Genomic DNA, 18,576 nt, shown 5'->3' on the forward strand with positions numbered 1-18,576 from the left:
TAAATGTGGGAATTTTATTAGATTTATAGTGTATTTTTTAAAGGGGTACTCCGATGGAAAACATTTTTTTTTTTTTTTTTTTTAAATCAACTGGTGCCAGAAAGTTAAACAGATTTGTAAATGACTTCTATTAAAAAATCTTAATCCTTCCAGTACTTACTAGCTGCTGAATACTACTGAGGAAATTATTTTCTTTTTGCAACACAGAGCTCCCTGCACAGTGCTCTCTGCTGACACCTCTGTCCATTTTAAGAACTGTCCAGAGTAGGAGAAAATCCCCATAGCAAACATATGCTGCTCTGGACAGTTCGTAAAACGGACAGAGATGTCAGCAGAGAGCACTGTGCTCGTGATGTCAGCAGACAGCTCTGTGTTCCAAAAAGAAAATAATTTCCTCTGTAGTATTCAGCAGCTAATAAGTACTGGAAGGAAAAAGATTTTTTAATCAAAGTAATTTACGAATCTGTTTAACTTTCTGGCACCAGTTGATTTAAATAAAAATAAAAAATAAAACGTTTTCCATCGGAGTACCCCTTTAACCCCTTCCCGACCTATGACATACCTGTACGTCATGAGTGGCAAGGTGTTCCCGACCCATGACATACAGGTACGTCATGGACATTACTGCCGCTACTCGCGGCATCCCGCAGCGCCCGGAAAGATGGTGGCTATCACTGATAGCCAGCCATCTTACCGTGCGACCACGGGGGGGTTTCAAATTTTGCGCTGCAGCTCAAACTTCCAGCGGCAAACTTGCTGTGAACCTCTGCCCATGTGACTGTACCCTAAAAACACTACACTACACTGACACTAACCTAAAATAAAAAGTAAAAAACACTACATATACACATACCCCTACACAGCCCCCCTCCCCCAAAAAAATGAAAAACGTCTGGTACGCTACTGTTTCCAAAACGGAGCCTCCAGCTGTTGCAAAATAATAACTCCCAGTATTGCCGGACAGCCATTGACTGTCCAGGCATGCTGGGAGTTTTGCAACAGCTGGAGGCACCCTGTTTGGGAATCACTGGCGTAGAATACCCCTATGTCCACCCCTATGCAAATCCCTAATTCAGGCCTCAAATGCGCATGGCGCTCTCTCACTTTGGAGCCCTGTCGTATTTCAGGGCAACAGTTTTGGGACACATATGGGGTATCGCTGTACTCGGGAGAAATTGCCTTACAAATTTTGGGGGGCTTTTTCTTCTTTAACCCCTTATGAAAAGGTGAAGTTGGGGTCTACACCAGCATGTTAGTGTAAAAAAATAATTTTTTTACACTGACATGCTGGTGTTGCCCTATACTTTTCATTTTCACAAGAAGTAAAAGGGAAAAAAGACCCTCTAAATTTGTAACGCAATTTCTCCTGAGTACGGAGATACCCCATATGTGGGTGCGAAGTGCTCTGGGGGCGCACAACAAGGCCCAGAAGGGAGAGTGCACCATGTACATTTGGAGCGATTTGCACAGGGGTGGCTGATTGTTACAGCAGTTCTGACAAACGCAAAACAATAAATATCCACATGTGACCCCATTTTGGAAACTACACCCCTCACGGAATGTAATAAGGGGTGCAGTGAGCATTTACACCCCACTGGTGTATGACAGATTTTTGGAACAGTGGTCTGTGAAAATGAAAAATAAAATTTTTGATTTGCACAGTCCACTGTTCCAAAGATCTGTCAAACGCCAGTGGGGTGTAAATGCTCACTGTACCCCTTATTAAATTCCATGAGGGGTATAGTTTCCAAAATGGGGTCACATGTGGGGGGGTCCACTGTTCTGGCACCATAGGGGCTTCCTAAATGGGACATGCCCCCCAAAAACCATTTCAGAAAAACTCACTCTCCAAAATCCCATTGTCGCTCCTTCCCTTCTGAGCCCTCTACTGCGCCCGCCGAACACTTTACATACGCATATGAGGTATTTCCTTACTCGAGAGAAATTGGGTTACAAATTTTAGGGTGATTTCTCTCCTTTTACCCCTTGTAAAAATTAAAAAATTGGGTCTACAAGAAAATGCGAGTGTAAAAAATGAAGATTTAGAATTTTCTCCTTCACTTTGCTGCTATTCCTGTGAAACACCTAAAGGGTTAAAACACTTACTGAATGTCATTTTGAATACTTTGGGGGGTGCAGTTTTTATAATGGGGTCATTTATGGGGTATTTCTTATATGAAGATCCTTAAAATCCACTTCCAACCTGAACTGGGCCCTGAAAAATTACGATTTTGAAAATCTTGAGAAAAATTGGAAAATTGCTGCGGAACTTTGAAGCCCTCTGGTGTCTTCCAAAAGTAAAAACTTGTCAATTTTTTAATGCAAACACAAAGTAGACATATTGTATATGTGAATCAATATGTAATTTATTTGGAATATCCATTTTCCTTTCAAGCAGAGACTTTCAAAGTCAGAAAAATGCAAAATTTTCAAAATTTTCATGAAATTTTTAGATTTTTTACCAAGAAAGGATGCAAATATCAGTGAAATTTTACCGATAACATAAAGTAGAATATGTCACGAAAAAACAATCTCGGAATCAGAATCATAAGTAAAAGCATTCCAAAGTTATTAATGTTTAAAGTGACAGTGGTCAGATTTTCAAAAAATGCCCAGGTCATGAAGGTGAAAATGGGCTGGGTCATGAAGGGGTTAAGTATACTTCCCACTTGGGTAAAGAATTTGAAAAAACTTTATTAGTACTTATTATAACAAGAATGAGGGGGTAATGTGGGTGCAGGATCAGACTACACAGGGTTTGTTTACTGTCTAGATTAGTGTTTCCCAACCAGGGTGCCTCCAGCTGTTGCAAAACTACAACTCCCAGCATGCCCAGACAGCCAAAGGCTGTCTGGGCATGCTGGGAGTTGTAGTTTTGCAACAGCTGGAGGCACCCTGGTTGGGAAACACTGGTCTAGATACATAGCTCTGCATAGCAGCTGTAAACCTAAAACGAAATGCACGTTTTAAGTGAGACTGTTTGTAAAGTTGTGTTATTTAAATTTTTTATTTTAGATGTATTATAGCGTTTTAGCTTTTTTTTTTTTTTTACCCAGCATTTTTCTTATTGACCACGCGTGGACTTACCGCATGGAGCACGCTCGCCACCAGCTTATAGAGGTCCCCGGCCTCCTCCATCGTATGGCCAATCTCATGGGCATAGAGTTTCACGGAGAAGCTCCAGACGAGGACGTGGTGGAGATGGTTCTGAAGGAAATGTGGAAGTATAACCAGACGTACCAGCTCTCGCATGGGGTAAGGTCCGCTTTCTAAAAGGGTTTAGCCAAGACTAGAAAAAAAAATAGTTGTTTTCTTCCAGAAACAGCGCCCCCTCTTGTCCTCAGGTTGTTTGAGGTATTGCATCTCAGTTCCATTATTTGGGAAATGGGGGGGAAAAAATGTCAGAAAACAAAACCTATTGCTAAACCCACGCGCCACGGTTTTTGATTACGTTATTTGCATCCCATAGAGAAAAAAAAATGTCAACATTTCTTTAACCCCTTAAAGACATAGCGTTTTTCTGTTTTGCACTTTTTAGTTTTTTCCTCCTCACCTTTTAAAAGTCGTAACCCTTTCAATTTTTCACCTAAAAATCCACATGATGGCTTATTTTTTGCGTCACCCATTCTACTTTGTAATGACGTCAGTCATTTGACCCCAAAAATCAACGGCGAAACAAAAAAAAAATCATTGTGTGACAAAATTGAATAAAAAACACCATTTTGGAAATTTTGGGGGCTTCCGTTTCTATGCCGTACATTTTTCGGTAAAAATGATACCTTATCTTTATTCTGTAGGTCCATACGATTAAAATGATACCCTACTTATATAGGTTTGATTTTGCCGTACTTCTGGAAAAAATCATAACTACATGCAGGGAAATTAATACATTTAAAATTGTCATTTTCTGACCCCTATAACTTTTTTTATTTTTTGACGTACGGGGCGGTATGAGGGCTAATTTTTTGCGCCGTGATCTGAAGTTTTAATCGGTACCATTTTTTGTTTTGATTGGACTTTTTAATTGGTTTTTATACAAAATTGTTATGGTATAAAACGCTATCTTGGAATTTTTTTGCGCGTACGCCATTGACCGTGAGGTTGTCAGCTATTAACGCCGGCCCCAAGATACAGGAATCAGCTGGGGGCCGGCCGGTATGACTCGAGCCCGCGCCATACCCCATTAACGGCACATGGACGAGTATACACGTCCATGGTCGTTAACCCCTTAACGACCAAGGACGTATATTTACGTCATTGGCCGGCTCCCGCAATATAACGCAGGGTCACGTGGTGACCCCGTGTCATATCGGGTCGGTCCCGACATGTATCTGAAGCCGGGACTAATAACGCGCAGCAGCGATCGCGGTGCCACGCGCTATTAACTCTTTAGACGCGGCATTCAAATTTGAACGCCGCATCTAAAAACGAAAGTGAAAGCTTCCCGGCAGCTCAGTGGGGCTGATCGGGACCAAACGCTGAGCAGCGGAATACCCCTTTAAGGATAGGTTTGATTCCTATGGTGTTATTATGCAACAATGGATACAATAGGTAATGGAAGTAATTCCGCGCCCTCTATAAACAGATTTGGCGCTGTTTCTGCAACAAAAAATAAAAATTACCGGGAGGGGTCTGGGGTAGAATCCAAGCAGTAAAGTGTGCGCCATTGTTAGGGTGATGACACAACCTCTACTAGATCATGGGGCCGCCATCTTTCATGTGTTTTTATTTATCTCTTCACAGACCGCAGAGGAGAAGGTTCCGGTCTGGTACATAATGGACGAGTTTGGGTCCAGAATTCAGCACTCGGACGAGCCGACGTTTGGTACCGCTCCTTTTTTCTACATCCCCCAGGAACTAGCATACACCATACTGTGGCCCCTGAGGGACGTAAGCAATGGAGGTAAACGGTCTTGAGCAGTCACCTTCCCACTGTTTACTGTATTGTCCCAATGTATAGAACAGGAAGCCACTGTGAAAGCGCGCAAGGCGCAATGTGTTCCCCAAAGTATATTGAGAACGTGCTGACCTTTTTTATTGGGTTTATAATATTTTTTTTGTTAATGCGCCTTGTACAGAGGAAGTTTCCCGCGATTACGCTTACGGAGAGAGCGACCCATTGATACGGAGCTGCCTGCTCCTCCCTTGGCATCCCCTGGATCTTACCCACATCAACCACCATACACCGGAGCCCTCTGATGCCCACTATCAGGTATGGATCTAGGGTTGGGTTTTGTTTTACTTTGTTGCCCCACAAACTTTTTAACCCTTTAAGGACCAAGCCCATTTTTACCTTTAAAAGGGGTACTCCGGCCCTAAGACATCTTATCCCGGGGATCCCACCGCTGGGGACCCCCGCAATCTTTCATTTGACACCCACCTCTTTGAGCAGCACGCCGCGCTGCCAGCTCTCAAACTGCCGGGCGCCGAACACGGGGCCGGAGTATCGTGATGTCACGACTCCGCCCCCGTGTGATGCCACGCCTCGCGCCTGCTATACAAGTCTATGGGAGGAGGCGTGACAGCACGACTTCCCCCGTGTGACGTCCATAGACTTGCATAGCGGGGGCGGGGTGTGATGTCACACGGGGGCGGAGTCGTGATACTTGATACTCTGGCCCCGTGTTCGGCACCCGGCAGTTTGTGAGCTGGCAGCGCAGCATGCAGCTTAAAGAGGTGGGTGCCTAATGCAAAATTTTGGGGGTCCCCAGCGGCGGGACCCCCGCAGTCAGACATCTTATCCCCTATCCTTTGAATAAGGGATAAGATGTCTTAGGGCCGGAGTACCCTTTAAGGACCAGGCCAATTTTATTTTTGCGTTTTTTGTTTTTTTCCTCCTCGCCTTCTAAAATCCATAACTCTTATATATTTCCATCTACAGACCCATATAAGGGCTTGTTTTTTGTGTGACCAATTGTACTTCGTAATGAATCCTCTCATTTTACCAAAAAATGTACGGCGAACCTGAAAGAATAATTTTTTTTAGGGAAGAAATTTAAATGAAAACCACAATTTTGCACAGTTTGGAGGGTTTCGTTTTCACACTATACACTTTACGGTAAAAATGACGTGTTCTTTATTCTGTGCGTCAATACGATTAAAAAGATATCCATGAGTAGATACTTTTATATTTTTGTACCGCTTAAAAAAATCGCAAACTTTTTGTACACAATCAGTGATATAAAATCCTATTTTGACCACCTATAACTGTTTCATTTTTCCGTATATGTGGCGATGTGAGGGCTCCTTTTTTACGTCATCATCTGTACTTTTTATTGATACCACATTGGCATGTATTAAACTTTTAGATGACTTTTTATACATTTTATTGGGAATAAAATGTAAAAAAAAAGCAGCATTTTTGGACTTTTTTTTAATTTTTTACATTTACCTCATTCACCATACGGGATCATTAACATTATATTTTGAAAGTTCGGACATTTACACACGCGGCGATACCAAATATGTTTTATTTAAAAAAAATTACGGTATGCTTTTTGGGGGTAAAATGGGGAAAAAGGGACAATTTTCGTTTTAATTGGGGAGAGGGGATTTTTCACTTTTTTTTCACTTTTTTTTACTTTTTTTTTTTACATTTTTCAACTTTTTTAACACTTATGTCCCCATTAGGGACTATCAATAGCAATCAGTTGATGGCTAATACTGTTCAGTGCTATGCATAGGCCTTCAGCTGTCGGTGCATGATGGGAGTTGTAGTTTTGCAACAGCTGGAGAGCCAAAGGTTGGAGAACACTGTTGTATACTATACTGTAGTTATTATACCATAAAATATCAAAATTTTTATTTTATTTATTTTGAGACTTTTTTTTTATTTATTTTTTTAGGCTATTTTTGCTGAAAATAAAGAGTCCCTGCCTCTTCCGGTGGAGCCTGTATTACACGACAAGGGTAAAGTCTTTAAGTAAGTTTTTTGTTGTTGTTATTTTTTGTAATATCAGCGACTTGTTTCACGTTTGAAAAATACACAGTGCGGAATTAGAGGAATTGAGCGTTACCGCAACGTTTACGTGTAGCAGTTCTCAGTTGCGCGGGTGCTGTAGGGTTCCTAAACACTCTTACTCTTCATGTTTAACAAGGTATTCTAAAATAAACATTTAGGGTAGGATTACAGGTATCACATCTGTAGCGTTTCCCGCAGCTAAAATTCCACAGTGGAAAATGCACAAGCGGAACCTATTGACTTCAGTGGGTAGAAACAGCTGCAGAAAAGCCGCTGTTGGTGTACTACGTGTAACCCTACCCTAAGGGTATTCCAGCATAAAAAAATAATAATAATAATGATAATAATCATAATAAAAAAAAAATAATAATAATAAATATGAAGCACTGGGGGGGTTGGGTGGGGACTAAATAGAAAAACAAAAACATACTTACTTACCTCTTCTCCCCTGGCCTGCATACAGTCCCCCAATCTTCTGTCTGCTTCTGAGATGCTTGAAGCAGGACCTACTGGCTCAGCCAATCATAACCTGCATTTGTGTCCTGTCTTGGCCAGTGATTGGCTGAGCCAGCAGGCTCTAAGTGCTCACCTCGGAAGAAGACAGGTCGGGTGATTGGAGGGAGGTGAACTGGAGCTGCAGGGGACCAGGGATAGGTAAGTGTGTTATTTTTTTTCTATTTCCCTTCCACCTCAACACTATATGATTAAAACTGGAATAGTGAAGTAGTGCAACAAACAAGTGAGTGATCCAGCTCACCCTCCCTGATGTGCGGTGCTCGGACCGGTGCCCGGCAAAGCATCCAATATTGAAGAAAGAAAGTACAGTGAATACAATAAAGCTACTTGCAACGAAGTGCTGGACCCTCCGTACTTTCTTTCTTCAATAGTGAAGTAGTGTGGCGAAAAATAACTTATCCCCTATCCAAAGATTGTTGTGGGTTCCGAGCGCCGGGACCCCCTGCGATCTCCTGAACGTGGACCCGACAGTCTGCCGGAAGCGACCGTTCTAACCCCTGCAGGAAGCAGTGGCCGACACACCCCCCCATCAATGTATCTCTATGGGATACATGGAGGGGGTGTGTCGGCCGGCGCTCCGTGTGGGAGTCGGCACGCCCCCTTCCAGCAAACTGCTGGGGCCCCGTTCAGGAGATCGCGGGGGGGGTCCCAGCGCTCAGAACCCACCACTATCTATAACTTATCCCCTATCCTTTGAATAGGGAATAAGTTATTTTTCACTACAGAACTCCTTTAATATTTAGATCTAAGGGGTCAGAATCCTTCCACCACCACTAATCAACTGACTGATCAGGCGATCATTGGGGGAGATTTATCAAATCCTGTCCAGAGGAAAAGTTGCTGAGTTGCCCATAGCAACCAATCAGATCGCTGCTTTCACTTTTGAAAAGGCCTCTGAGAAATGAAAGAAGCAATCTGATTGGTTGCTATGGGCAACTCAGCAACTTTCCCCCTGGACGGGATTTGATAAATCTCCCCCGATTGTGTCCTTTTCATTGTTTACAAGGCATAGCGCCATACATTTTGTAGTGGCCGTACATGGTATTGCAACTCGGTGTACCTATACTTAAAGGGGTTATCCAAGAAAAAAAGTTTTTTATATATATCAACTGGCTGGAAAAAGTTAAACAGATTTGTAAATTACTTCTATTAAAAAAAATCTTAATCCTTTCAGTACTTATGAGCTGCTGAAGTTGAGTTGTTCTTTTCTGTCTAAGTGCTCTCCGATGACACCTGTCTCGGGAACTGTCCAGAGTAGAAGCAAATTCCCATAGCAAACCTTTACTACTCTGTGCAGTTCCCGAGACAAGCAGAGATGTCAGCAGAGAGCACTGTTGCCAGACAGAAAAGAACAACTCAACTTTAACAGCTGATAAGTACTGGAAGGATTAAGATTTTTTTAATAGAAGTAAATTACAAATCTGTTTAACTTTCTGGAGCCAGTTGAGATGTGTATATATATATATTTTTTACTGGATAACCCCTTTAAGTATAGGTACACCAAGTTGTAATACCAGGTAAGGCCACTACAAAATGTATGGCGCTGTTCGGAAGTATTTTATTATTTTTTTTAAGACACGCGTAAGAAAGAAAGATCAGCGGAGGTCCAGGTCCATGTGCTGAGGCCGTTGGCTGCCCGGGCATGTTGGGAGTTGTAGTTTTGCAACAGCTGGAGGCACCCTACATGGAGGACACTAATCTACAGTGCCTTTCCAGAGATGCTGTATAAACCTTGCTTGTCTTTCAGAGTTTACACTGATATGCAACAAGTCATGGAAGGAGTCGACCATCCCCGATTCGTGTTCACGAACAACAAGGACGAAGCCGACATTCTTTTCAGCTTCTCCCACATCAAAGATTACAAGTGAGTTGTGGCTTTGCAACAGCTGGAGAGCCACAGGTCGGGGGAACACCACCATATTGTATTGTAAGTAGAAGACGTATGAAGGTGGGGTACGTCGGCAGGATCAGACTACACAGAGATGGCTTGTAGTCTGTTACCATGGAGATGTATACTTGTGTGCAGGAACGTTATACACAAGACCAGACAGTATTTTAAATCAAGGCTTTTATTTCAGATGCTTTCAATGTTATAATTATAATGGTGTTAGTTCGTAATTGAGGTTTTATTCATTGTATGAAAAAATAAAAAAATCGTCAATAATAGGTAACTCCTGGATTTGTGGGGGGGGGAGGGGCTTAGATACTTTTTCACATCCATGTAATGTAATGGATGTGATTTATACAATTTTCCCTTGTCATCCTAGGACCCTCAGCACGGAGAGGCCTCACTTGCTCCTCAATCAGTTCCCATGCGAGAATCTCCTGACTGTAAAGGACTGCCTGGCCTCTATTTCTAGAAGGATCGGCGAAGCGGAAGGTCCAAAATGGCTGCCGCGTACTTTTAACCTGAAGACGGAACTCCCGCAGTTTATCAGCTACTTCAAACAGCGCGAGGAAAGGTAAGAATATAGCGCTGTATAAGGTGGTGATTCCCAACCAGGGTGCAAAACTACAACTCCCAGCATGCCCGGACAGCCGAAGGCTGTCCGGGCATGCTGGGAATTGTTGTTTTGCAGCAGCCAGAGGTACCCTGGTTGGGAAACACTGATATAAGGGATGGTTGTGGACACCTAAAGCGATTTTGGTGAGATTTGCCAACTATCTTATATGTCTGGTTGCCTCTCAATATTAATTTAAAACACACACGCACGCACACCTTAACTGAGCATATATATATATATATATATATATATATATATATATATAATATAGAGAGAGAGAGAGAGAGAGGAATTGGTAAAGTTAAAGGGATACTCCACCCCTAGACATCTTATCCCCTATCCAAAGGACTCCTGAGATCTTTGTGCAGCACCCGGCATTCATTTAGAATGCTTGGAGTGGGTGGCTCTGAAGTCGCAGCCACACCCCTTGTGATGGCACACCACACCCCCTTAAAGGGGTAGTCCAGTGGTGAAAAACTTATCCCCTATCCTAAGGATAGGGGATAAGTTTGAGATAGCGGGGGGTCCGACCGCTGGGGCCCCCTGCGATCTCTCTGTACGGGGCCCCGGCTCTCCGCCGAGATAGCGGGTGTCGACCCCCGCACGAGGCGGCGGCCGACACGCCCCCTCTATACATCTCTACGGCAGAGCCGGAGATTGCTGAAGGCAGCGCTTCGGCTCTGCCATAGAGTTGTATTGAGGGGGCGTGTCGGCCGCCGCCTCGTGCGGAGGTCGACACGCCCCCTTCCCGCGGGCTGTCGGGGCTCCGTACAGGAGATCGCAGGGGGCCCCAGCGGTCGGACCCCCCGCGATCTGCAACTTATCCCCTATCCTTAGGATAGGGGATAAGTTGCTCACCACTGAATCACCACTGGACTACTCCTTTAATGCAAGTCTATGGGAGGGGGCGTGGCAGCCGTCACGTTCCCTCCCATAGACTTGCATTGGAGGGGGCGTGGCCGTTACGGCACGACCCCCGCCATCTGCTCTAAGTGTTTAGAACAAAATGTTCTGAACGCGGGGGCAACGGAGTACCCCTTTAACTATCCATGTAATAGCTGAAGGTACCTGGCTAGGAAATGCTGGTATAAGGGATAGTTGTGTACACCTAAAGCGATTTTGAAAGGATTCGCCAACCATCAAATATGTCTGGTTGCTTCCCAATGTTCATTTAAAACACACACACGCTCGCCTGAACTGAGCGTGCATATATAGAGAAATTGGAAAAGTTAACTATCTATGTAACAGCTGAAAGCACCTGGCTAGGAAATGCTGGTTTAAGGGATGGTTGCAAACACCTAAAGCGATTTTAAAGGGATTCACCAACCATCTGTCTGGTTGCCTCCCAGTATTCATTTATAACACACATGCTCGCCTTAACTGAGCGTGCATATGTATATAGAGGAATAGGGAGAGATACCTACTGGCCTGAATGAACTGTTATATGCAACAGCTGGAGGCACCCTGCTGCTAGTATGTCTGGTTGCCTCCAAGTATTCATTTATAACACACACATGCTCGCCTTAACTGAGCGTGCATATGTATATAGAAGAATAGGGAGAGAATACGCTGGCCTGAATGAACTGTTTTGTTATATGCAACAGCTGGAGGCACCTTGCTGCTAGTATGTCTGGTTGCCTCCCAACCCTTCCCTGATGGCAAATGTTGGGACTAGAAAGTTTTTGGGTATGTTGGGAGTTCAACCCGATTTTTCTTTTTTGTTTTGTCTGTCAGCTGCTGTTACATATATTTATAACATGTGCACACTCCTCTCAACTGAGCATGCATATATAGAGGAATTGGGAGAGATACCCGTTGGCTGGAATAAACTATCATATGTGTATGACCAGCTTTATAGTTTACCAAGGTCATGTGACCAGTGTGCTTCCAAGGTGCCACCCATGTATGCACAGCAGAATCACTTGGGGTGAAGCGGAGGCCTGTTTGCTTTACCTTATTCTCGCCATTGTCTCTGCAGAGGCGAAGACAATCACTGGATCTGCAAGCCGTGGAACCTCGCCCGCAGCCTGGACACGCATGTCACCACCAACCTGCCTTATATCATACGTCAGCGCGAGAGCACGCCAAAGGTTTGCGCCTCAAGTTCAATCACGTATCAGTCCCTTTCCTAGCTTTAATGGTGATAGCGAATGAATGGATGCGTCATGGCGGCACAGCTAGTCCCTGCACCCACCCCAAATACTGGCCCCGGCCCAAGGAACACAACAGTGTCTTGGCACGCAGGCGCCAGCTGTGTGTATGGATACACTAACATCTTAAAGGGACCTGTCATCAGAAAATTACTTATTGTTTAAGTCAAGTTTTTATGCCAAGAATTTTTGGCTATCTATATTAAAACAGTCCTGAAAGTCTGTCATAATAAGATGACTTATCAGCAGTGTATAGATAAGACAGGATTAGGCCATTCACAGTAGGCTATGATCAGAGCTCGGCTTCCTAAGATTCTTTTTGTTCCATTGTTTTTGCTGAAAAAAAAAATAGAAAACTTTGTCAGTGTTTTTAGTTGTAATTTGTGCCGGAATAATATTTTGTGTTCATCTCCTCGTAGGTTGTGTCTAAGTACATAGAGAACCCAGTGCTCTTTCATCGGGATGATGTTGGGATGGTGAAATTTGATATCCGGTATATTGTGCTTCTCCGCTCTGTGCGACCCCTCAAGCTCTTTACCTACAATGTCTTCTGGCTTAGATTTGCTAACAGGTAAAATATCTATCTCAGATCTATCTATCTCATATCTATCTATCTATCTATCTAATATCTATCTATCTATCTACCTATCTATCTACCTATCTATCTATTTATCTCATATCTATCTCATATCTATCTATCTCATATCTATCTCATATCGGTCTATCTATCTCCTATCTATCTATTTATCTCATATCTATCTCATATCTATCTACCTATCTATCTATTTATCTCATATCTATCTCATATCTATCTATCTATCTATCTATCTATCTATTTATCTCATATCTATCTCATATCTATCTACCTATCTATCTATTTATCTCATATCTATCTCATATCTATCTATCTATCTCATATCTATCTCATATCTATCTATCTCATATCTATCTATCTATCTATCTACCTATCTATTTATCTCATATCTATCTATTTATCTCATATCTATCTCATATCTATCTATCTCATATCTATCTATCTCATATCTATCTATCTCATATCTATCTATCTCATATCTATCTCATATCTATCTATCTATCTCATATCTATCTCATATCGATCTATCTATCTCATATCTATCTATCTCACATCTATCTATCTCACATCTATCTATCTCATATCTATCTATCTCATATCTATCTATCTCATATCTATCTATCTCATATCTATCTATCTCATATCTATCTATCTCATATCTATCTATCTCATATCTATCTATCTCATATCTATCTATCTCATATCTATCTATCTCATATCTATCTACCTATCTATCTATTTATCTCATATCTATCTATCTATCTCATATCTATCTATCTCATATCTATCTATCTACCTATCTATCTATCTATCTCATATCTATCTATCTATCTCATATCTATCTATCTCATATCTATCTATCTCATATCTATCTATATATCTATCTCATATCTATCTATATATCTATCTCATATCTATCTATCTATCTCATATCTATCTATCTCATATCTATCTATCTCATATCTATCTATCTCATATCTATCTCATATCTATCTATCTCATATCTATCTATCTCATATCTATCTATCTCATATCTATCTATCTCATATCTATCTCATATCTATCTATCTCATATCTATCTATTTATCTCATATCTATCTCATATCTATCTATCTATCTATCTATCTCATATCTATCTCATATCGGTCTATCTATCTCCTATCTATCTATTTATCTCATATCTATCTCATATCTATCTACCTATCTATCTATTTATCTCATATCTATCTCATATCTATCTATCTATCTATTTATCTCATATCTATCTCATATCTATCTACCTATCTATCTATTTATCTCATATCTATCTCATATCTATCTATCTATCTCATATCTATCTATCTCATATCTATCTATCTCATATCTATCTATCTCATATCTATCTCATATCTATCTATCTCATATCTATCTCATATCTATCTATCTCATATCTATCTCATATCTATCTATCTCATATCTATCTCATATCTATCTCATATCTATCTCATATCTATCTATCTCATATCTATCTATCTATCTATTTATCTCATATCTATCTCATATCTATCTATCTATCTCATATCTATCTCATATCGGTCTATCTATCTCCTATCTATCTATTTATCTCATATCTATCTCATATCTATCTACCTATCTATCTATTTATCTCATATCTATCTCATATCTATCTATCTATCTATCTATCTATTTATCTCATATCTATCTCATATCTATCTACTTATCTATCTATTTATCTCATATCTATCTCATATCTATCTATCTATCTCATATCTATCTCATATCTATCTATCTCATATCTATCTATCTATCTACCTATCTATTTATCTCATATCTATCTATTTATCTCATATCTATCTCATATCTATCTATCTCATATCTATCTATCTCATATCTATCTATCTCATATCTATCTCATATCTATCTATCTATCTCATATCTATCTCATATCTATCTATCTCATATCTATCTATCTCATATCTATCTATCTCATATCTATCTATCTCATATCTATCTATCTCATATCTATCTATCTCATATCTATCTACCTATCTATCTATTTATCTCATATCTATCTATCTATCTCATATCTATCTCATATCTATCTATCTCATATCTATCTATCTACCTATCTATCTATCTATCTATCTATCTATCTATCTATCTCATATCTATCTATCTATCTATCTCATATCTATCTATCTATCTCATATCTATCTCATATCTATCTATATATCTATCTCATATCTATCTATCTATCTATCTATCTATCTATCTCATATCTATCTATCTCATATCTATCTATCTCATATCTATCTATCTCATATCTATCTATCTCATATCTATCTATCTCATATCTATCTATCTATCTATCTCATATCTATCTATCTCATATCTATCTATCTATCTATCTCATATCTATCTCATATCTATCTCATATCTATCTCATATCTATCTCATATCTATCTCATATCTATCTCATATCTATCTCATATCTATCTATCTATCTATCTCATATCTATCTATCTATCTCATATCTATCTATCTATCTCATATCTTTATATCTATCTTATTGTTATTTAGGGATACCTGTAGAATATATGCAGATGGGTCCTGATGCTTTTAGTCTATCACTTGATGTTCGGCACATTTCTCCTTTGTCATTTACTCCGGTCTCTCCCTTTGTTCCTCACAGGCCGTTCTCACTCGATGACTTGGATGACTATGAAAAGCACTTCACCGTCATGAACTACGCCTCCAACGTGCAGCTGAAGCAGGTGACGTTTTCCAAGCAGTGTGCCTCCAGCTTTTGCATAACTACAACTCCCAGCATGCCTGGACAGCACCACACCTGTCCTCTGGTTGTGTGTGGTATTACAACTCTGCTCCATTCACTTCACTGGAACTGAACTGCAATATCACACACAACCTGAGGACAAGGGGGGCGCTGTTTCTAGTGCGCTTTGTATCCCGGCTTTCCCTGATCTCTGTCCAGATGCACTGGATGGGCTCCATATAGTTCTGGTGAGATTGCAGAAAGCTGGGGAGTAAAGAGACCCTGAGTGGTCAACACTTTTCATATGTCAAGAATTTCTCTTTTTAAATACCAAGTTATATGATCTGTTTCTTCTTGTTTTGTGCTGTAGATTCACTGCGATGAGTTTATCCCCATGTTTGAGAAACAGTATCCTGAATACCCCTGGAAGTCTATTGAGGTATGTGCCTCACCTCACTACTGCCTCAAGATGGCGTCATGGTTTCCATTCTGAATTGAGTCAAATACCTACAAGTTAGAACAGACAGATCCAGACTAAGGCTTGGATTACATATGTCCGGCATACATGATCCCAGCCTAAACCTCGACGCAACTGATGCCACAACTGATAACAACATGCATCAGTTTTGTAGCATCCGATGTCCATTGTTTCTGAACCCCAAACGGGGCAACGCAGCAAGTTGCGTTCCCCTGTCTGGTGCCGGTCCGGTGAGTCCAACTATTCAGCGTCCAAACGGAGAGGAGATATGGATGTGAACTGTCCCATTCAAATAAATGGGATCAATTCTATCATCAGTTTCCCTCTGGCGCATTTTCTACAGCACAGGGGAAAAAAGATGGCGGACGTTTGTAAAGGAGGCCTAACTGGGCAGATCCGGACAGACTGGGCAGATCCGGACAGACTGGGCAGATCCGGACAGACTGGGCAGATCCGGACAGACTGGGCAGATCCGGACAGACTGGGCAGATCCGGACAGACTGGGCAGATCCGGACAGACTGGGCAGATCCGGACAGACTGGGCAGATCCGGACAGACTGGGCAGATCCGGACAGACTGGGCAGATCCGGACAGACTGGGCAGATCCGGACAGACTGGGCAGATCCGGACAGACTGGGCAGATCCGGACAGACTGGGCAGATCCGGACAGACTGGGCAGATCCGGACAGACTGGGCAGATCCGGACAGACTGGGCAGATCCGGACAGACTGGGCAGATCCGGACAGACTGGGCAGATCCGGACCAACCGGACGGGCAGATCCGGACAGACTGGGCAGATCCGGACCAACCGGACGGGCAGATCCGGACCATCCGACCGGACAGATCCGGACCATCCGACCGGACAGATCCGGACCATCCGACCGGACAGATCCGGACCATCCGACCGGACAGATCTGGACCATCCGACCGGACAGATCTGGACCATCCGACCGGACAGATCCGGACCATCCGACCGGTCCGATTCTGACTACCCAGACAAATCCGCGCTCAGCCACCGCTCCTTTCACTGTCTATTGGACTTCATGAACAACATGGCGGAGTTGAATGGTCGGCTATATTCGGACGTCCTATAGACAGTGAATGCAGCGGTGGCCTAACATCCACGCTGCAGCTCCGTTAATTTGGGGGCAACTGGTCTCTTTTTCCAGGGGATGACCCGTGGGGGTACGTATATACCCCGTACGTGATTCGTGTAGACAGGTGATAACTTTTGAAAACCCCCTGTAAAAAAAAAACTTGCCCCTAGTTCCATTACAGAACTTCAGTGTAGTTGTTGTTCCTCGAGTCTGTTCCTCCCCTGCTTTACCAACCCGTTCAGTTAAAGCGCCACCTATCGGTCATTTTGTGTAAAATATCTTCAGTATAAGTGTTATACGTTCAGAAGTGTCATATCCTATAAGGTCCATGTTTCCTTTTCCATCAGGCTGAATTATTTAAAACCTTTGGGGAACTGTTTCAAGCGGCAACATCCAAGGCGGCTCCGCTGGGCATCTGCGACTACCAGTCTTCACGCGCCATCTATGCCATAGACCTCATGCTGAAGTGGGACACCGACAGCGAAGGTATCGCAGCATGCTCTTCTTGCATTAGTTAGATGAGTGTTTTGCAACCAATGTGTCTCCAGCTGCTGCAAAACTACAACTCCCAGCATGTCCGGGCATGCTGGGAGTTGTAGTTTCGCAACAGCTGAAGGCACGCTGGTTGGAGTACATTAAAGGGGTACTCCGGTGGAAAACATTTTTTTTTTTTTTTTTTTTTATCAACTGCCGCCAGAAAGATAAACAGCTTTGTAAATGACTTCTATTTAAAAATCTTAATCCTTCCAGTACTTATGAGCTGCTGTATGTTCCACAGGAAGTTGTATTTCTTTTTGGGAGTTCTTTTCTGTCTGATCAAAGTGCTCTCTACTGACACCTCTGTCCATGTCAGGAACTGTCCGGTTTGCTATGGGAATTTGCTTGCACTCTGGACAGTTCATGACATGACAAAAAATAAATGAAAAAAGAAAAGAACTTTCTGTGGAACATACAGCAGCTGATAAGTACGGGAAGGATTATGATTTTTTTTAATAGAAGTAATTTACAAAGCTGTTTAACTTTCTGCCACCAGTTGATTTAACAAAAAAAACAAAAAAAAGTTTTCCCCCGGAGTACCCCTTTAACCCCTTAAGGACCAGGCCATTTTATACCTTAAGGACCGGAGCGTTTTTTGCAATTCTGACCACTGTCACTTTAAACATTAATAACTCTGTGATGCTTTTAGTTATCATTCTGATTCCGAGATTGTTTTTTCGTGACATATTCTACTTTAACTTAGTGGTAAAATTTTATGGTAACTTGCATCCTTTCTTGGTGAAAAATCCCAAAATTTGATGAAAAAAATGAAAATTTTGAACTTTTCTAACTTTGAAGCTCTCTGCTTGTAAGGAAAATGGATATTCAAAATAAAACATTTTTGGGTTCACATATACAATATGTCTACTTTATGTTTGCATCATAAAATTTATGAGTTTTTACTTTTGGAAGACACCAGAGGGCTTCAAAGTTCAGCAGCAATTTGGAAATTTTTCACAAAATTT

The 18,576-nt window shown here is 41.7% G+C and overlaps 1 protein-coding gene across 3 annotated transcripts in view; it reads left to right on the plus strand.

Annotated features, from left to right (window-relative positions):
* The window catches only part of TTLL12 (tubulin tyrosine ligase like 12), a 41,458-nt gene that overhangs the window by 5,818 nt on the left and 17,064 nt on the right, over nt 1-18,576 (plus strand). For all 3 annotated transcript variants that reach the window (XM_056569518.1, XM_056569519.1, XM_056569520.1), the window contains exons 3-13: nt 3,057-3,255; nt 4,744-4,903; nt 5,079-5,212; nt 6,846-6,922; nt 9,225-9,341; nt 9,745-9,939; nt 11,960-12,071; nt 12,551-12,702; nt 15,419-15,500; nt 15,870-15,938; nt 17,422-17,560. In XM_056569518.1, the coding sequence (XP_056425493.1) occupies nt 3,057-3,255; nt 4,744-4,903; nt 5,079-5,212; nt 6,846-6,922; nt 9,225-9,341; nt 9,745-9,939; nt 11,960-12,071; nt 12,551-12,702; nt 15,419-15,500; nt 15,870-15,938; nt 17,422-17,560 (1,436 nt within the window). The remainder of the gene's footprint in view (nt 1-3,056; nt 3,256-4,743; nt 4,904-5,078; nt 5,213-6,845; nt 6,923-9,224; nt 9,342-9,744; nt 9,940-11,959; nt 12,072-12,550; nt 12,703-15,418; nt 15,501-15,869; nt 15,939-17,421; nt 17,561-18,576) is intronic.

Source organism: Hyla sarda, chromosome 4 (genome assembly GCF_029499605.1).
Source record: "Hyla sarda isolate aHylSar1 chromosome 4, aHylSar1.hap1, whole genome shotgun sequence".
NCBI lineage: Eukaryota > Metazoa > Chordata > Amphibia > Anura > Hylidae > Hyla > Hyla sarda.